This window comes from Budorcas taxicolor, chromosome 7, assembly GCF_023091745.1.
Source record: "Budorcas taxicolor isolate Tak-1 chromosome 7, Takin1.1, whole genome shotgun sequence".
Lineage (NCBI taxonomy): Eukaryota > Metazoa > Chordata > Mammalia > Artiodactyla > Bovidae > Budorcas > Budorcas taxicolor.
The window spans coordinates 22,540,476-22,559,820 of NC_068916.1; the positions used below are offsets into that span (position 1 = coordinate 22,540,476).

General features: G+C 53.1%; 1 protein-coding gene across 1 annotated transcript in view; it reads left to right on the forward strand.

The window, feature by feature from the left end:
- Positions 1-3,678: 3,678 nt before the first annotated feature.
- The window catches only part of ACSL6 (acyl-CoA synthetase long chain family member 6), a 43,822-nt gene continuing 28,155 nt past the window's right edge, over positions 3,679-19,345 (forward strand). Inside the window, exons 1-8 of the mRNA XM_052642560.1 lie at positions 3,679-3,894; positions 6,958-7,072; positions 7,738-7,802; positions 8,080-8,181; positions 8,693-8,792; positions 9,391-9,569; positions 10,501-10,533; positions 11,917-11,968. Of these exons, the coding sequence (XP_052498520.1) occupies positions 3,700-3,894; positions 6,958-7,072; positions 7,738-7,802; positions 8,080-8,181; positions 8,693-8,792; positions 9,391-9,569; positions 10,501-10,533; positions 11,917-11,968 (841 nt within the window). The 5' untranslated portion in view covers positions 3,679-3,699. The remainder of the gene's footprint in view (positions 3,895-6,957; positions 7,073-7,737; positions 7,803-8,079; positions 8,182-8,692; positions 8,793-9,390; positions 9,570-10,500; positions 10,534-11,916; positions 11,969-19,345) is intronic.

Sequence of the window (19,345 nt, forward strand, 5' to 3'; positions counted from 1 at the left end):
TCCCGACCCAGGGGTTGAAGCCACATCTTACATCTGCCTGCATTGGCAGGTGGATTCTTTACTGCCAGTGCCTCCTGGGAAGCCCTTTCTGTGGGTTCAGCACTGTCACAGAGGAGAGCACGAGTTGTGGGTGTGGGCGGCACAGTGTAGGCCGGTGTTGGGGTGGCAGTGCATTGCAAGGCGGTGGTTTACAGGCTGTGGTCATCTGGGGCTCAGGTCCTGGCTCCCCTGCTCGCTTACTGCACCTGTCAATGGCACGTAACTTCTTCGGTGGAGTCTCTGTGTCTCCACCTCATAAGGAGTCATGAGGACTGAGTGGTGCAGTGTGGAGGTGTGGACTCCTGGGTATACCAACATTTCAGGGAGTTTACGCAGGTTCTGTTTTTCCCTCTCCTGGGGTCTGTGGTGCTTTGGTGATGACTGAAAGCTCGGCACATCCAGGAAACCAGCCTCAGACTTGTGGCCCTGGACCTCGTACAAGAGTTCAAGGGCTCCAGACTTCTTTCTTGGGTATAATATTTAGTTTGCTAAGTGCTCTGTGGTCTCCCTCAGCTCCAGCCTTTGCATATTTGCTTCCCTCTGCTTGGGACACCTTTCCTCTTTATCCTTCAGTCTCGGCATCAGTGCTACTTCCTACAGGAAGTCTGCCCTGACTCTCTGGACCTGAGTTGGGCATCTTTTCTGGTGCCCTATGTCTCATCACAGCCCAAACTGCCCTCACAGCACTGTCCATTTCCTTTTGGATCTCCCTGATGAGACTGTGGGCAGGCCCACATCTGGCTTGGCCCTGTGCCTAGCACTGAACTAGATCAGAGTGGGGCCGTATGAGGGTCTGCTAGGTGAGTGGGTGGGTAGATGGGTAAGTGAATTGACGGCTTAGTCATTCTTTTCTGTGCTCTGTGACAGCCCCAGCATTGCAACCGATGCCCACGTTGGGCTGCAGCCTGGGGCCTGCAAGGAACTGCCAAGGGCCAGAGACTGGTGGTAGTAAGGCATGTGTGTGTGTTAGTTGCTTAGTCATGTCCGACTCTTTGCAGCCCCATAGACCATAGCCCACCAGGCCCCTCTGTCCATGGGATTCTCCAGGCAAGGACACTGGAGGTAGTAAGGCATACTTCCAGGGTTTTCTCTGAAACTTTTGGGACTGCATAGTTGAGCCCCAGGGCTGGACAGGGACTTCTTGAGCCTTGCCTTCCCAGCCAATGGAGTCAGTTGAGTCTGCTGCTATCATTCAGCTCTCAGAGCTCACCCAAGGAGCTAGCGGGCATATCTAGATTTTCCACTATGTAGTGAGTCATTTTTTATCTGATGGGCCTGGCTGTAACTTAGTCTCTTATTTGCAGCTTAAGGAAGTAAATATCCTAAGAAAGCCAGCTGGCCTCCTGCCCAGGGTCCTCCTCAGAGCAATTTTCCTTAGTGGATTTACCTTGGTCCATAGCCTGTCCTCTGCGTTGCTGACGCAGAACCTTATTTCTCCAGTTTGCCAACAGTTATTTGTTCCTGTGGGGTGGCCCCCAAAACTGATCCAACTCAAGCAGGCTGCTGGTAAAACTGGATTTCTGGCTCAGGGACTCAGGACGCTCTGGCTAGGTAGGGGCTCGCTTCTCTCACCCAGACCCTGTGTGTGGTTGATGAGTATAACCTGGGCTCACACTGCCTGCCATGTCATCCATAGAGCATAAACCCCTGTGGGTCCACATACCTGGTTTCGGACACCTGTGCCCAGTGTATTTCAGCCTGGGCTGAACAGCCTCCTTGTTCTGACAAGCATACCGCTGGCCATCTCTTTAGTCCCATCATGCCTCTAGCTACACCACACCCAGAATGAGGAGCTTTACATGCATGAGTGATACTGTCCCCATTTTAAAGATGGGGAAGGAGAGGTCCAGAGAAGTGAGGTGTGCTCAACCTAGCATAGCTCACAAGTGAAGGAGAAGGGACTTGGACTCTGGAGCTTTGCCCACTTCCTCTGCAGTGACTTTGCACAGCATTGACCTCATCTTTGGTGTGGTGATGTTTAGCACAGATGCCATTTGTTGGAACTTCAGCAGCTCTCTCCTCTCCTAGGGGTCAAGCATTCGCGATTTGGCTCATATCCTGTGGCTGCAGAGTAGCTGCTGTTGGCCTTTCTCATTCTTTCCCAAGAAGGGAAACAACAGTCGTGCATCCAGAGATGGGGTGAAGGGCCAGTGCATGGCAGCCAGGCACCCATACAGCCCTCACTGAGCTGGCAGACCATAGATGGCATACAGCACTCCTAGCTCTGGGCCCTCCAGGTAGGCAGGGACACAAGAAGGCCCCTGTGGGGGCAGAGCGTCCAACACCTGGCCCACCCTTGCTGCCTTCCTCAGGCCTGGGCGAAGTGCAGACCCCTGAGCCCAGCTAGCCATGTGCGTGTCTTGCCAGCGTTACTTCACCTAGCAGTTAACAGGAGGGACTGGTAGCACTCGGGGGCTTCCCTTTTTGAACCAAATTAAGCCCCCAGTGATTGTCACAGAAAAGCCCCCACTGGCCACCTTAGGGCATCCTCCATGTGCCCCTAGTAGGCCCACAGTGTCCGCTTGGACTGCATGCTTTATCCCATCATGGCACCCTGACCGCCATGTGCAGTGTCACGAGGGATGCTTGTGGTCCCTAGGAGGGATCCAGCACGTTGCTGAACCCTTTCTCGCTGAGCCTTCATTCCTTTTCCTTCCCACCAGCTTAACTCTCCCTCCCTCTGTGTTGCCTCCTTTCTCCTCTGAACATTAGCAGATGGGATCCCAGAGAGTACAGCACAGGGCCGTTGTTAATGGCGGGCCACCTCTTCCTCCAGCCATTGGCTTCTTGGTCCGTGGTGGTGCAGAGCCGCAGTGCGTAGTGGTCAGCAGTCCGGGGCTGGAGAGCTGGGTCCGCACCTCAGCCTGGCTGCTCTTGGGAGCACTGCCGTTCCGAAGAAAGTTGGCCCCAGTATCACCTCTGCCCCTGGCAGGCCTTTGGTTATAACTTCTCTTCAAGGAGAGCCCCCTCGTGGGCCTGAGGGGACTCTGCTGTGTGTCGTGCACTGAACCCTCACCTTCTGCTTCGCTCCCCTCACATCTGTCGGGGCTGCTCTGTGGGCCCTGCCCCCTCGCCTTCTCTGTGTCCCTCAGGGTGAGAGCCGGGTGTTGGCAGCTTTGAGGTGGCGTGAAAGGTGTCTGCATCCTTTCACCCCCACTCCTCCTGGGCACGGTGCCAGGCACATCTGCTGCCCCTCCATCCAGTCCACACCGCGGGAGCAAGGATAAGCAAGATGCTGTGACCACACGGGAGAGGCAGTACACCCAGGCGCTGGGGCTCCGGAGGCATTAACTCCAGAGCTGTCAGAGCACGCTCTACCCCTGGGAGATGCGGAAGCACATGTCAGGCATGGCCCAGGGCCTGAGCATATGTTTCTCAGGAGAGCTGGGCCGGATGTCCGACTGTCTGGTATGGCTGCTAAGGGCTCTCTGGCCTGTCACCAGGAAGGGCCCTTCCTGGCATCCAGCTCCTAGTATATGCTGTGCTGCTCCAGGAGACTGCACATCTCACCTCGCTTGGGGCCTGGCCAGGATCAGTGTGTGGCTTCTGACTCAAGTGGGAGGAGAGGCCCCAGACCGCCCCTCCCTTGCCTCCTGCCAGGCCGCCTCCCTCACCTGCCTCTCGTTCCCCGCAGAGTTCTTCCTCTCACTTCTGGAGAAGATGCAGGCTCAGGAGATCCTGAGGATGCTGCGGCTGCCCGAGCTGGGCGACTTGAGCCAGTTTTTCCGCAGCCTCTCGGCCACCACCCTCGTGAGTATGGGTGCGCTAGCCGCCATCCTCGCCTACTGGTTCACTCACCGACCGAAGGCCTTACAGCCACCGTGCAATCTCCTGATGCAGTCAGAGGAGGTGGAGGTGAGCAGCGTGTGAGCAGCTGGGCTGTGGGAAGAAGTGGGCAGGGGACAGGCGTCTTGAAGGTAGAACCCAAGCTTGTGGCTTATTTGACCTCAGATGGCCCAGAGAATCTTAGTTTTTTCCCTGGGCAGCCAGCCAGGAAGCTCTGAAGCGGCCCTGGACAGGCTCTCCTACCAGATGCGCCTTCTACCTCTCCCAGGAGCCGACACCCAGCTGGAGACTGACCTGGGCCCTTGCCCTGGGCCTCTGGTTGGCCGGAGACTGACCTTGGCCCTTGCCCTGGGCCTCTGGTTTGCCTGCTTCTTGGGGAGGGGGCCTTGGCTTATGGTTGCCTCAGTAGGAGGCCTAAGCATGTTCTCAAGGGGGTGCTGGGTAAATTTCCTCCCAGATTCTCCCTGTACCCGACCCTGGTCTGGAGCTGGGACCCAGAGGGGCCTGACCACACGGCCCTGCCCTTCCAGAGCACACAACTCACAGGCAGAGCCACTGAGGGAAGAAGGGACGGTGGCCCGACCTGGACAAGGGGTTCCAGGCTCAGTCTAGAAGGACCTGTAAGATTTGTTTCTTAAGTTTATGGAATTTATTTTGCCTTTTAAAAAATCTTTGAAAGTAAAAGTGTTAGTGACTCAGTTGTATTTGACTCATTGTGACTGTCTATGGGATTCTCCAGGCAAGAATACTGGAGTGGGTTGCTAGGCCCTCCTCCAGAGGATCTTCTTTTAGTTATTTTGAATAGTTAGTGTATTCACACAGTTCAAAAGCAACCAAAGAACATAGAATGATAAGCTTCCACCTTCTTCCCCTTGCCTCCCAGTTCTGTTCACCTGAGAATTGTGTTAGCTGTTGTCCACAAGCAAACATATAGACATCTGCCTATGTTTTAAAATGATAAAACACCACATACACCATGCAACACTTTGCTTTTGCTCTTGACGGTATATCTTGTAGGTACTGATCATAAGCATGACAGAGTTTTGCCTGATGGGAGAGGGCACAGGCCGAGATAGGAGTGGGACCTGTAGAGCATTTTTCCAGAAAATGCTTTGGAAATGTGTGCAGAGGTGCAGGTGTGTGACTGCGACCTGGTGGTTTTGGGAAGTGGCGATTCACATGGTGTGGCTGGGAGGTGGGGAAGGGCTGTGGGTATATAACTTAGTTGCCTGTGGTGACCAGCAGTTCTGGATTCGCAGCCCAGCTGTGCCTCTTACTAGCCTTGTGGTCCTTGGCAGTTTTTTTTTTTTATAAACTCTCTGAGCCTGTTTCCTCATGTGTCAAGTGGGCAATAAAAAGAGAACCTGCCTCCTAAAGTTATGGTAAGGATTTGGTGAGATGATGCAGAGGAAGCACGAAGATGAATTAACCCACCTGGAGAGGCCAGCAAGGACAAAGCCCCATGAACGGGAGAGGGACTCTTGGAGTGGACAGCCTGGATCTATTTGCGGTTTTCAGTAGTAGGAGAGACGGCCATTTTTGCTGTGGCTTTGCAGGGGCCATGTGTGGGGAGGCACCTGGGGCTTCTGGGCTTAGAGGTGACAGTGATCTGGATGCGGTCAGGTTGAGGGCCAGAGAATGAGTCCCTCGTGGGTCTGGCAGGGAGGACAGGTCATGGGCACAGCCAAGGCCTCTCTTCCTGGGAGGGTGGTGCCCTCCCTTGCCTCATCGTCCAGGAGTGCAGAAATCCAGAGTGACTACAGTGAAGGAGGTGAGGAGAGAGTGGTAGGAGGTGAGATGAGAGAGGTAAGAGGGATCCAGATCATAGAGGGCCTGGTTAGCACTTACTCTTGTGTGCTACCTGGTAGGGAACGATTCAGATCATGTCTCTTACCCTGGCTTAAAATCCTTCCCAGCTCCCCATTGCCCTCCACCTAAAGCTGAAGCGCCTTGCCTTGATCTGCTGGCTCTCTGAACCCCTCCATTTACCACTTGGAGCGGCATGAGTTGCCTCCAGCCCCCAGGAGCCCTCCTGCCCCAAGTGTGTGCACTTGTTGCCTCTGGCGAGACTGCCAGTCCTTGTTCCTCATTCTGCCCAGTAAACCCCTTGGTATCCTTTAAAACCCAGCTCAGCAGCCACACTCACACACCTGCCCACGCGAGCCCCTTCTGTCCCTGGCACACAGTCCCTTGCTTCATCGTTTCTGTCCCCCCGAGTGCTCACCAGGTCTGATTGTGTCGGGCCCCAGATTCCCACACAGGTCCTCCATGGGCCTGGTGCTCAGGAGGCACTGGCCAAACAGAACTGTCCACTGCAAAACAGCTGAGTGCTGCCTATGGTTTAGAGTCCGGCTGTTTGCTTTGTAGCTCTCACACTGTTCCTCAGACTTGGTGTTCCAAGAGGTAGCGGACTGTGGGCCAGCCCAGCACAGCCCAAACAGTGCTCAGAGAAGAGTTGGAGCAGTGATTCTGGAGAGTACTGGGCTTGGGAGCCTGAGGAGAGGGGTGGCACGAGGAAGGGGAAGAGGCAGGAGAAGCCCAGCTCCTTTCCCAGCCCCCAGCACACGTGGCGTTTGCTGCCTTCCCACGCGATTCACCGAAGGTCTGGGCTGTTCCCTTCACAGCCTTCTAGGCCTCTTTTCCCGGGAAAGTACCTTCAGTGGGTTCTCAGGCTAATCACACTGTTACGTGAGTGATGGATGGCAGCCATGCTTCTTCACCCACATGCATGGCAGCAGCACCTGGGCAGGTTGGTCCTGAGGCCTGACTCCAGCCAGCATCCACCACTCTGTTGTGTGAGTGGACCGTGGGTGTGTGTGCACGGTAACTAACGATCATGGGCAGTTAGCGTACGCTGACCTGGTGTGTGGGTGCTGTGTGTGCCTGTGTAGGAGACCACTATACTGGACCCATGGGCATGAGCTGCCTGTTACTGTGTGTACAAGCCGTGTGTCCATGAATGTGTGTAGAGGTTGTGTGTGTACAGCCCGGGTGTGTGTAGGCCACGTGGGTGAGTGTGCACAAAGCGTGTCCCGGTTCCAGCCATGTGGCCCAGGCGTGCACCCACACTGCGCATGACCCTGTCCTCTCCTGACACCCCGCCTGCCTCTCCATTCTGTGCTTGGTTCATAGGGCAGTGGAGGGGCCCGGCGATCCGTAATAGGGGACAGCCAGCAGCTGTTCACCCACTACTATGACGACGCCAGGACCATGTACGAGGTGTTCCGCCGTGGGCTTAGGATCTCAGGTGAGAGGGGCTGTGGGAGTATGGAAGGGTCGTGGCAGGGGTTGAGCAGGTGCGAGGGTGGGAGTGAGTAAGTGTGGTTCCAGGGGTGTGGTGAGTGAGGCATTCTCAGGGTCAGGGGAGAGAAGCCATTCTTAGCCCTCCTGCCACCCAGTCACACAGATAACTGCTAATGCAGTCAAGGGCTGACCTCAGCTTTTGTCCAGCCCTGGAACTGCTGACCTTAAGCTGTCTCTTAGCACATACTCCCTGTCTCCCATTGGCAGCCCCTGGTGAGCCTTGAACTACCAGGCTACTGGCAAGCATGGTTCTGAACCCGACTTCCAGGAGGTCTGGGTGAAGGGAGTTGTCACAGAGAGGCAAAGCGCCACCTCTGCCCAGTGGCCCCCGGGTCTGCGTGTCCTCCTGGGGCTACATCACACAGGTCACGGTGGGAACTAACTGGCACTGTGTCAGTTCCCATTCCTGGGCCTCTCTGATCTCCCTGGGGAGATGCCATGCTTGTGTACTTCAGGCCTTCTTGCACTTCAGCAGGTTTAGACAGGCAGGTGGGGCCCATGGACCGCCTCCCAGGGTGGGAGGTTCATCCAGATGTCTACTGAGTGGGTGCAGGTGGCACTGCCACCCTGCCCTCCTCCCTGGCACGAGGTCTGTTTATCTCTCTGCAGGGAATGGACCCTGTCTTGGCTTCAGGAATCCCAAGCAGCCTTATCAGTGGCTGTCCTACCAGGAGGTGAGTAATAGAAGACAGCCCCCACCCTGTCTACCTACACAGACCTGGCGCTTGGAACGAGGTGGGAGGGTGGGTTGGGGGCACCCTGGAGGGTTTCAGTTACTTTTTCTTTGTCTGGCCTGTCTGTCAAACTCCTGGCAGCAACCTTTCAAGACTTCCAACACACCTGAGTAGGGAGTTGGGGAGCTCCCTCAGACCATAGACATCCCACCTGCACTTCTCCCTTCCCTGGTGAAGAACCCTTGCTTTCCCATCACTGCTCTGTGTCTCTGTGCAGGTGGCCGACAGGGCTGAATTTCTAGGGTCTGGACTTCTCCAGCACAATTGTAAACCATGTACAGATCAGTTTATTGGCGTTTTTGCACAAAATCGACCAGAGGTGAGCATCAGCCTTAACTGGTTTTAGAGGCATCAGTGGAATACAGGATTGGGTGCCATAGGATAGCCCAGCTCCCACTGCCTGAAGGGACTGGGGCAAGAGAAAAAATGGAGATCCTTCATCCATGCCATCTCTCACTCCTTTGGCATTGCCCCTAATCGGGGTGGACATTTCAGCCAAGCTCCATCCGCACCCAACCCAGCTGCACAAACAGCTGACTCCCTGAGCCATGGGAGAGAAAGGACCTGGGGAAGAAGCCTGTACAAACCCCGGAGGTGGGCTTGGGGTAATTTGGAGTCCGTGATCCCCTGGAGCAAGCGTGGACTAGAAGGCTGTGGGTGAGCAGGCACAGCTCATTAGCTGCATGGGACCCTTGCCTTGTGTACAGGGCCAGAGCAGAGCACTCTTGTCACAGGGCCCCAAGCAAGGATCCTGGTTGCCTGGGCTGAGGGCAGTGCAGCCCTGCTATCTGCTCTGTGCTCCCCCGACCCCACCCCACTTCTCTCCACAGTGGATCATCGCGGAGCTTGCCTGTTACACATACTCTATGGTGGTGGTCCCTCTATATGACACCCTGGGCCCTGGGGCAGTCCGCTACATCATCAACACAGGTGAGCCCAGCTGCCCCCTCCTGCCCCTGGTGGCAGTCCCACTTCCCCTTCCCAGCCTTCAGCTTATGCTGCCTGTCTGACGCTAGTAAGCACTTCGCTGCCGTTCTCAGAGAACACTGGGGGCTTCCGTTTTGGCCCTTGAATTGGCTTCCTGAGTCCCCAACTGGACTTTACGTGAAGGCTCCTTCCACACAGAAGGGCTGCCAAGAAGGAGCTTCCGCACCAGCCCCCAACATAGGCTGCCAACCCTCTGAGTTCCCTTCAGCTTAAGGCAGGTATTTGGGGTGTGATCAGTATCTTAGACCAGGGATGATAGTAGCTGAACCTGGAGAAGAAGGAATGTTTGGAATCTACCCCAGGGAATCTCTTGAGGGTAGATTTCAAGCATTCCTTCCAAGAGATTTCCTGCCCTCGGCTTCATCCAGGCTCTGGGCAGTTTTCCTCTGGAAACATGTCCCATGTGACCTGTCATACGTGTTCATTTACACACAAGCTTGTCTTGTGGCAAACACAGCCCATGGTGGTTCTACTTAGCACATGCTGCCTGCAGTCACAGCCTGTGCCCGCACAGCCTGACTCTCCCTGACAACCCCTACAGCTGACATCAGCACCGTGATCGTGGATAAACCTCAGAAAGCTGTGGTTCTCCTGGAGCACGTGGAGAGGAAGGAGACGCCGGGGCTCAAGCTGATCATCCTCATGGAGCCATTCGAGGAGGCCCTGAAAGACAGAGGGCAAGAGTGCGGGGTGGTCATTAAGTCCATGCAGGATGTGGAGGTGAGGGTCTGCTTCTGGGCTGTTTCCTGGGCCACAGCTAGTTGGCCCCTGAGCCAGAGCTGCTGGTTATCTGCCCATCTTATGACCCTGGGATGGATGTCTGAGGCCATCAGGATGTTTCATGTGTCAGGGTTCAAACAGGGGAGGCTTCCCGGGGGCTGGTGCTAGGTAGTAGACTTGGTCCCCTCAGGCATCCTCTTTGGTATGGGCTCAGCTGGTTGGCGCAGTTAATGACACACGTGCCAGTAGGTGATGGTAGTGCCAGCTTGCCCCAGGGCTTCTCCCACAGCCTCTGGAGTCTCCTCATTTCCTGCTAACGGCTAGCCTGTCTGAGCTGGAGGACTGTAGTAAACTGGAGTCCTGAAGAGGTTCCCGTAGATGTCTCCCAGGCCACCAGCAGCCAACAGAGCTGGTTTCCTTTGCATGGCCTCCCCAGAGACATCAGGCTGGTGGCAGCCAGTGGCCTGCCGGAGTGACACAGGGCATCCTCCAGGGCCTTGGGCCTTACTCAATAGAAGCTGACCCCCACTGTGTCCTGGACCCGTGGGCCTTCCAGTTCTCCACCTGTTTCCCTGTGTGCTATTGAATGCCTGTGCCCTGCCATGGTTTTAGCGGTCACACCTAAGCTGACAGCCCCAATCTGCCCCTCCAGCCCTGACCACATAGCAGGAGGCCCAGGCCACCTAGCCACTCCATCTTGATGTACCATGCACCCCTCAGGCCATCTCCCCGTTGTGCATGTATACAGTGGGCTGCAGAGCCCTGTGTGTGATGTGGGGTGGCCAGAGCCTGGGTGTGTATCTTTGTATTCCCTGAATTGGGAATCTTGGACTCTGGGCTTGGTGCAGGGTCAAGGCATACTGTGTTTATTTATTTATCTTTTTTTGATTAGAACTTTTGAGCATTTAAAATCAATGTTTTCCTCTTTCAGGACTGTGGCCAGCAGAATCACTGTGATCCTGTGGTAAGCTCATTTTCCAGCAGGTCTTGATTGAGCAAAATGGTGCCCAGGGCACATCCTTACAGACCTTCCTCACCATGCACAAGGCTTGGTAGAGAGGCCAGAGTAGCACCCCCGTGTTAATAAGCAACTGAGGAAATGTCCCCTTCCTTGGGTGCTGAGGACTTCTGTGAGTGAGGGTCCAGAGAGGGACCTGGAACAGGAGTTGGATGTTCAGGAAGGAGGAAAAAGGGCAGCCAATCCCTTGGGTCTCCAGTAACTTTCTTTGGGCGACCTGATGTTTTCCCTTTCAATGTAGTGAACTCTCCAGAGAATGGGATGGACAGGAGCAGCAACAGAACCGGAAGTGGATGCCTTGTGGCATCTGCTGTCTTTGTTCATCTTTGCTCTCTGAACTTTTCTGAGTGTCATCCCCACGTGATCCTGCCTGAGCTGGAATCACCAGTGAGGGTCACTACCCTCTGGGGGTGCCGTGTGGGGACTTTCAGCTTCCTAACCAGGCCTCTTCCCTCCAGCCCCCTCTGCAGCTCAGCCCTTCCCACTCACTTCACCACCCTGTGAGCCTTCTCATGCACAGGCAGCAGCAGGTCACATCCCTCTTCCCAGGGCCCTTACCTTCCCTGTAGCCCCTGATATGTTCCTACCTCCACACACTGTGCCCCTCCCGCTAGCCTTAGAGAACTCCTTTCTGACCCAGCAGCATGCCCTGTCTCTTGCACCTGTCTGTGCCCAGGCTGGTTTCCTCTCCCGGAATGCCCACTCTCACTTCATCTGGAGAGATGCGGCTTATCCTTCAGTCTCAACTCATGTCACCTCTTCTGGGATGCCATCTTCTACATGCAGGTGGTCATGGTGGGCTCCTCCTAGTGACCCCAGGACTACATGCACAGGGCAAGGGCCAGAGGCAGAGCAAGCTTAGTGACAGAGTGGGCAGCTCAGCTCTGGGCTCCATGTTCTGTTCCCAAGCCTAAACCCAGACATTTGGGAGAAAAGTGGGAAGAAAGGAGGAAATGGGTCACATTGCCTAGGAAGTTGAGATCTTTGATGAAGGCCTGTATGTGGCCACTGCAGCGCAATCCCATTAGAATTCAACTCAGACACAAGTGGGGGAGGTGGCAGGAGCAAATGTGAGGTGGGTGAGACAGGTATGTGGCCATGCCTGGCTGGGTTTCCTTGGCTTTTCCACCTCTTTCCTGGGGACTTGCCTGTTCACCTTTCTGATGAGAGCATGCAGGGCCACACACGTGTGCCAGCACATGCCTGCACCTCACCCCATGCATACACACATGAGGTGGGGCAGGGTGTGCACAGAGGGGCTGGCCGGGAAGGGGTCCAGGCAGTCACACCAGCAGGGTCTCTAACATACTCCTCTTCTCACCTCTGTAGCCCCCGAAACCCAGTGACCTCTCCATTGTGTGTTTCACGAGTGGCACGACAGGTAAGTGAGGCTTCTAGCTCATCAGCCAGGGCCACCTGCTTCTTCCTGGCACCCTGGACAGGGTGACCGAGGGCTCTCTGGCACCCTCTGTGGGGCGGACTGAGCCTTGTCCTGTGCCTGGCTCCAGACGCTGGCTCCTCCCTGCTGCTCCCAGCAGCCAACACGAGGCAGCGTGGGGTGGCTGGACGGTGTGGACTAGGGAGAACTAGGGTGGGGGCTACAAACTTCCCAGAGGGGGGACCAGAGGCAGTCTAGGCAGTGGGGTCACGCGTGACTCGGAGGCAGGGCTCTCACCCCTCTGCTTCCTGTCCCTGCTTGGCCTTTGTGTCAGGGACTGGGGAAGGAGTGTGGAGTTTGGTGTTGGAGAGTCTGGTTTTGAACCCCATCTCCACCACTTGCTGGAGGGGCACAGGATGGTCACTTAACCTCTCTGACACCACTGTCCCCAGTTTCTCACCTGAGTGGTCAAAGGTGCCAAATAGGAAATGGGGAAGATGTGTTAGAAGGCAGTGCAGAGGATCTGTGGCTGGTGTGCTGTGGGCAAAGGTGTCAGGAAGAGGAAATGATGCACTCCATGCCTGGTGCTGGCAGAGGAGTATGTGCATCAGCGTTGGCAGGAACAGCCGAGGAAGTCTTCCTGAAGGAGGCAGGACGCACTTGTTAGAGGAGGCGGGACACACTTGAGGACCAGTTCCACAGGCATGGCATTTTGCAGTCTTCAGTGGCCTGTCCACCCTATCACTGTGCCCCTGAGACTTCAGCACAGCCTGTGAGACAGGCAGTGTGGGGACTGTCCAAGGGAGCACCAGCAGACAGTGGATGCAAAAGGCTTGTGCCCTCTTCTCCCCCCAGCCCCGCCTGGTGCTCCTCTCTGCCTCATCTGGTAACTCGGGAATGGGTGGCAAGTTTCCAGCCTCTTCCCCAGACCTAGGACTGGCCTACTTTGTTGTTATTTCTTGATGGGCAGTGAACTAGGGCTCCCCATGCCTTCTCCAGATGCAGCCTCTAAGGCATTTGGCAGATCCTTGACCATTCCCACAGGCAGGACTATCTGTGGGTGGAGCATGACAAGTATGACTTTATTAAATCAAAATGTGTTTTGCCATTAATTCACGTGGGTTTGGGGTTTCCTTGATGGCTCAGTGGTAAAGTATCTGCCTGCAATGCAGGAGACCCGGGTTCTATCCCAGGTCGGGAAGATCCTCTGGAGGAGGGCATGGCAACACAGTCTAGTATTCTTGCCTGGAGAATCCCCTGGACGGAGGAGCCTGGCAGGCTACACAGTCCATAGGGCTGCAAAGAGTCAGATGTGACTGAGATGACATAGCATGCACGCACACAAGTGGGTATGAGAATTTCCATCTTACTGCTAAACCCTGTCAGAAGAAAGATAACACAGCCTCTGCTCCCCAGGAACTGATATCCAGAGCCAACCCAGAATTTAAAAATATGCCCTTCAGGTTTATGTTGCTTTTTGTTAGAGAGTTTCACAGTGTGAAATTTTGATAACCTGTACCTCCACCCTGGGTTTGGGACCAGGTCACTACTCTGGCCTTTAACTTTGGATTCTTGGTGTTCAAGAGTGTCCTTGAGCTTTGAAGCACAGGATCACTTAGTCACAACTATGTGGCTAAGTCACTTAGTCACAAAAATGAGTCACTTAGTCACAACTGCTGCCCCCTTGTATCTGGAAAAGAACTTCATGATGCAGAAACAGTGCTGTTGTCTAGCTGTGGAGGACAGGCCTGGTGTCCAGGGCTTTTTCAGACTATGGAATCGCAGCTGGAAGCTGAGCCACCTGCCCAAGCTCTACATGGAGGAAACGGAGTGCATGGAGCCTAGAAAACAGGCCATGATTTGGTGCCCAGAGCTCCCACTCCAGAGTTGTGCTGGATGCCAGAGGGGAGCTGGTGGGGGAGCAGGCCCCTTAGCTGGTGTCACCCCACCTGGCCACACACTCGGACTTCTGTGGCATCAGCCTGAGCCTGAGCTGTGTCCCTGATGGCTGTCCTCTTGTCCGGTGCACCACGGCTGAGGAGACAGCTTCCCTTCCACGATAAGCATCCTGGCCTTGGCTTCGTCAAGAGCCACGTTGTTCTTTCAGTGAGGAAAGATGGAAAATACTCTCTGAACCTGACATTTGAAGTCATGATTCTGGTGGAATCACTCTGGGAAGATTTTTCTCTTGGTGTGTGATGGAAACATCTATGGACATTACCAGAACAAGCCAGTGCTTTGGAGCCACTTGTCGGGCCAAGAAGGCCCTGGAGGAGGTGAAAGCTTGAGATTTGTCTGCACTCAAGGATGGCTAATGGGTGGGCATGTGGTTGTACCAGAGACCAGCCCCGGTTGGATACAGGGTAATTTGAAGCAGGGACAGCGTGGTGAGAGAGATATATAGATTTAAAGAGAGATAAAGAAAGAGTTTGCAGTTAAGAGAATAGAGGAGAGAAAGAGGCTGTATTCCTTGGTTTACATAGAAAGCCAATAAAGCCCCGAGACAAGGGACTTGAACCGTCTATGTAGGGCCATAGGCGCCCGCTTGAATAGTGGAGGGTGCCCCGCCTTGGACTCCCTCTCGGGTGGGTCTTAGAAGCCCAGGCAAATAAGTAGACACAGCTAGCCTCTATGCTCCAGACAGGAATCAGCCAGAAAATAGAGTAAGAAAGAAAAGAAGACACGGGGGAACCAGTCTTTCCAGGAACTGGCCCAAGAAACTGGTCCATCCTTTATTTTCCAGGAAAAGCTTTTATACTTTAGTTGTACATAGATATCAATGGATAATGCAAAGTCATGCAGGGTCAGCAGCCCTGACCCTTATCAAGACCAGGCTTTCTGCATACTTAGCTGTATACACAGGTCTTAGGTGATTTACATCATCTTCTGGCCAGGAGGCCTATTAGCATTTTATGGCCCTTTTCTGATAAGGGTCCATCAACCAGAAAACTTATTTGCCTTAAAAGTGTTGTTCTTACTAAAGTCTGGTGCCACTCTCAGAAACACTAATTAAGGTTACATTCTTATATAGCAAGGACACAACAATTTATAACAAAGAGGAGTACAGTGATTTATAACAAAGAGAAGGTTCACTAACTCAAAAGTCTAGTGTTGCTAACATCGAAATTACTATATTCCTTTTTCTATATCCCAATTAACATTGATTAATATCCTCCAGGTGCCTAAAAGATAAAGAATATGGAGGCCTGGCAGCAGTCATTGACTCAACAGTGAAACCCATCACCAGTATAATTTTTAGCTCTTGAGAAAAGGCTCTATATCTTTAAGATGTTTTAAGCTTCGTGCCTCTCGTGGTTGGGGGGCTCTAAACAATCACAAGTTTTAAAAGTCTCTAACTGTCAGGCAAGTTAGAGAGCCATCAGAGGGATTTGAGCTGAGACACTCCTTTCATATGCAGGAGACCAGTTGGAGCTCTAAGTTAACTTTTTCCAGAGAAAGGTGGTCGGGGATAGCCCCCTGTAATGTCAGAAGAGTATAGTATGGCAGACAGTCAACAGACAGATTTTGGTTTCGGGGTAGATGCTCAGGCAGAGGCCCCCTTGAGACCTGACTCACCTTGCCCCGTCAGCTCTCTCCGCATGACCTTGTCATGGGTGGGATCTCCCATGCTGGCTCCCGGCATTATTGGTTGTTCATTTCAGAGTAAGTGTTAGCTGGATGAGATTGAACTGCCTTTCCCAAATGAAAGATACTTTTGTATACTCCGTGGGTATAACGCAGCCTAATCTGGGGTCTTGGGCCCCATGAATGATAGTGCAGATGAATCCTTACGGGTTCATGTATGCTGTCTTCCCAGAGAAGAAAATACAGTGGTCTTTTAAAACATGTCCTTGTTAGTCTGTGGGTCCTTAGCAGTCCTTTTCTGATGTATGTGGATTCATTCATTCAGCTCAGTTACCACTTTGCATCAGACCTGGTGTTAGAGGCCAAGGACACAGGGATGGAGAAGACACCGCCCTGCCCTCGTGGGCTCACGGCTCACGTCCTGAGGCAGTTCTCTGCCTTGAGGGCCTGTGTCCCAGGGTGCGTGGAGTGCTAGGCCACCCAGAGGTCAGCACAGCAGGGTGGAAAGGACTCCAGGTCTAAGAGGAGTCTTGAAGGACTGCTGGCTGGAGGAGAAGAGAGGGGTGGGGAGGGAACAGCACGTGCAGAGAGGACCAGCAGCAAGAAGGAAAATGTTTCCGCGAGGGAGAGTCGGCTCAGGAAGAGAGGGGTCTGGTTGCAGGGGCGGGAACGCTGACAGGAGAGGAGTGATGGGGGTCAGAGTTCCAAATCAAAGCTGTGCAGGAGCAGCCCAAGAGGCCAGAGGAGGATAGAAGCTGCCAGCATGGTCGGGTGGCTCCGCTGTGCCCACGGGATGCTGCCGCAGAGCGCCTGCTGGTGCCCGTGTGGTGGGGGTAGTGCTGGGCGCAGAAGCTGATGGTGACGGTCTGAGGAGTGGGTGAGACAGGAGGATGTCAGTTCAGCAAGTCTGGACAATTCTTTCAAGAGCCGTGGCTGTGTCACCCAGAGGCATGCTCCATAATGTTCCTAGCAACACAAACTTGAGAAGTTGAAATCTGGAAACAACTTAAAATGCCTGTCAGCAATAGGATGGTATATTTACACATGGGAAGTCATAACTCAAGTGAAAGAAAAAAAGACACAAAATATTGTATGATTTCTTTTATATTAAATGACAAAGCACAGTAAAGGATTCTCTGGTTTCCAAGTCAAGGATTGTGGTTGCCTCCTGGGATTCTGCTGCTGTGGAAAGCTGGTGATGTTCTGTTTCTTGATCTGGGTACTAGTTGGCTGGATAACTTGTACCCAGATAACTAGTACCTGGATAATTTTTTTCACTTTGAAAAAAATCTACTGAACTGTGTATGTATTTGGGCACTTTACCGTGTGTATGTTATATTGGAACTGAGAATTTTTTTTTTTTTTAAAAAGATCAGCTGTGAAGGGATGACAGCGAACAGAGTGGCAGCTGGTGGAAGCCATGGGGTTCAGGGAAGGTGGGGTTTTTGTTGTTTTCCTGGAAATAGCTGAAAGTGTTTTGAGCAGTTGGGAGAGTGCCGCCGGAGACAGAGAAAGGAAGGTGAAGCTCAGTGGAGCAAAGCCCCCAAAGCTCTTCTTTGGGTCGGGGGAGAGAGCAGGCTTCTAAGTACTGTAGAGAGATACCTACCTTGGGGGGAACGAAAGGAGGAAGAAAGGCTTCTGGGAGGCCAGGAGGCTGGGAGACCTCCTCCGTGGAGAAGTCAGGGTCCTGCCTGAGGGTGCTATGTGTCGTGAATGGACCAGAGTCTTAGGGGGTGCCATGTGAGTTTCTGTGAGGAACACACCTCTCTGGGGCTGGAGACCGTGAGCCTCTGGGGTCACATTGTGGGAGGAGTGGAAAAGGTGGGCAGCTGGATTGACTCGGTGGGGTTACCTGAGTGGGGTCCTCCAGGGGACGCCTGGGCACTGAAGGACTTGGCGGGAGAGTGGCTGGGGTGAGGGACCCTGGAGTCCAGCTTGGGAGGGAGGGGAGACTGGGGAGCATTACGTGTCTGGAGTCATAGGAAAGGGTCTCAGCATGCCAGGTTAGTTCTTAGTGGTGGCAGCGGGGCTGGGAGGCTGAGGAGGAGGTGGAGGCCGCGGAACTGGAGTATCCCCTCTGTTCCAGCTGAGGATGCCCAGGGAAGCCTGTCATTTAGCCTAGTGCATTAAGTGTCCATCGGCCCTACAGCTGTGCCTGCTCAGGGGTGGGCTCTCTGGGCAAAGGCTCACCTTGACTTTTGCTTTTTGCACCATCCCATTCACGATTTGTGTGACCACAGGGCTAAGATTACATCATGGCACTTGTGCTGTGCAGCTTTAGGGGAGTTTCTTAAGCTCTGTTAGGCCTCAGTTTCCTTGGGTAGGAAATGAATACATCTGATACCTATAGCATAGACTTGTTCCAAGAAATAATTGAGCTACTATGTATGAAATGCCTAGCACAGTGCCCACATTAGTGTTCAGTGATTGCCTGCTGTTACAGTTATTATTTGTATTCCTGCTAGTCCTCGAGTCTGATGTTTAAAAAAAATCGGTGAATGTGGGGTTGATGAAAGTAAGACTCAATTCTTAAAAAGATTTGGGAACCTTTAGCAGGGAGATGAACACTCTTATCTGTGTTATACAACTTCTAAAGCACTTTCTGTCAGTGGTATCTTTTGTAACCCACTTTTGTGTGAAAGCAGAAAAAAAGGGCCGGAGGAGCCCCCAGCCAGAGGACCCAACACTGCTCCCAGTCCCTCTCCCATCCATTCCTAGAGGAGAGACCTTGAGCTCAGCTTCATCCCACAGCTGCTGCATCTCAGGACCAGCATCCATCCAGGGCAGATCTTCACCCAGTGAAATGCCCTTCTGCGCGCCAGCCATGGGTGGCCCACCCAGGAGCGCTGGCTCAAGCCAAAATGCTGTTGGCAGAATCTGAAACTCAGAGAGTTTTCTTCCTTCAGCAGCTGGAGAGAAAATGAAGTGCAAGGATGGCGAGTTTATAAGTACAAGGTGGGAAATGGGCCACAGGTCTTGTTCTGCCAAGACGTGAGGGCCTGGATAGCCCCCCGTGTCACTGATGTTGCACCAGGAAAGGAGATAACCAGAGGACATGCTTTTGCAACTTTGCACATAGGTCTAGCTGGGAATGCTTACCCGCCCGTTCCTCCATGTGAGCAAGTTGGAAACATTTCCGTATCACATTTAAAACAAATGCTACCAGGGATGTGTCCTTGTCCTGAATCAGAGAAGCAAGCAGAGCCTTTCCGAAGGCTCACCTCTCACCTCCCAACTCAGACCTTGGAGTCTTCTCCCAGGATTTGTTGTCAGTGTTTGCCTCTCCTTTATCCTCTGGGGCCACATCTAGAGAGGACTTGAGGAAATAATTTGAGCATTTCTTAAGGAATAGTTTAAAATTCTGCAACTCACTAGAAGTTTGTAAAATTTCATTTATATCTACAAGAAAACATTTGTTTCTTTAAGCTGTAAGCTTTTCTTATCATGTTGAAGAGGAAAGGGGCATGTCCAACTAAGCAGAATTGAGTAACTGCTACCATTGTGTGTATTCTGGCCTGTACTGAATGGAGCCTTTAGACAAATTTCTCTTGAAATTCTCAAACTCTCCACTGAGATTATTATTAGATGTGAGCAAATTATCCAGTCTAGCAGGTCTAAAGCTGTGTAGCATAGTATCATATTTTGTGACAGTTCCGATTTCATACTTGGTATTTTGGGGGTGTTCCTTAGAAAAAATCCAGAATTTGTGACTCCACAGGTGAAAATTTCTAGATAATACTCTCAGAATTGTTTGTGGGCCCAGAGACTCTTCTGTGATTTGTACATAAGAGACAA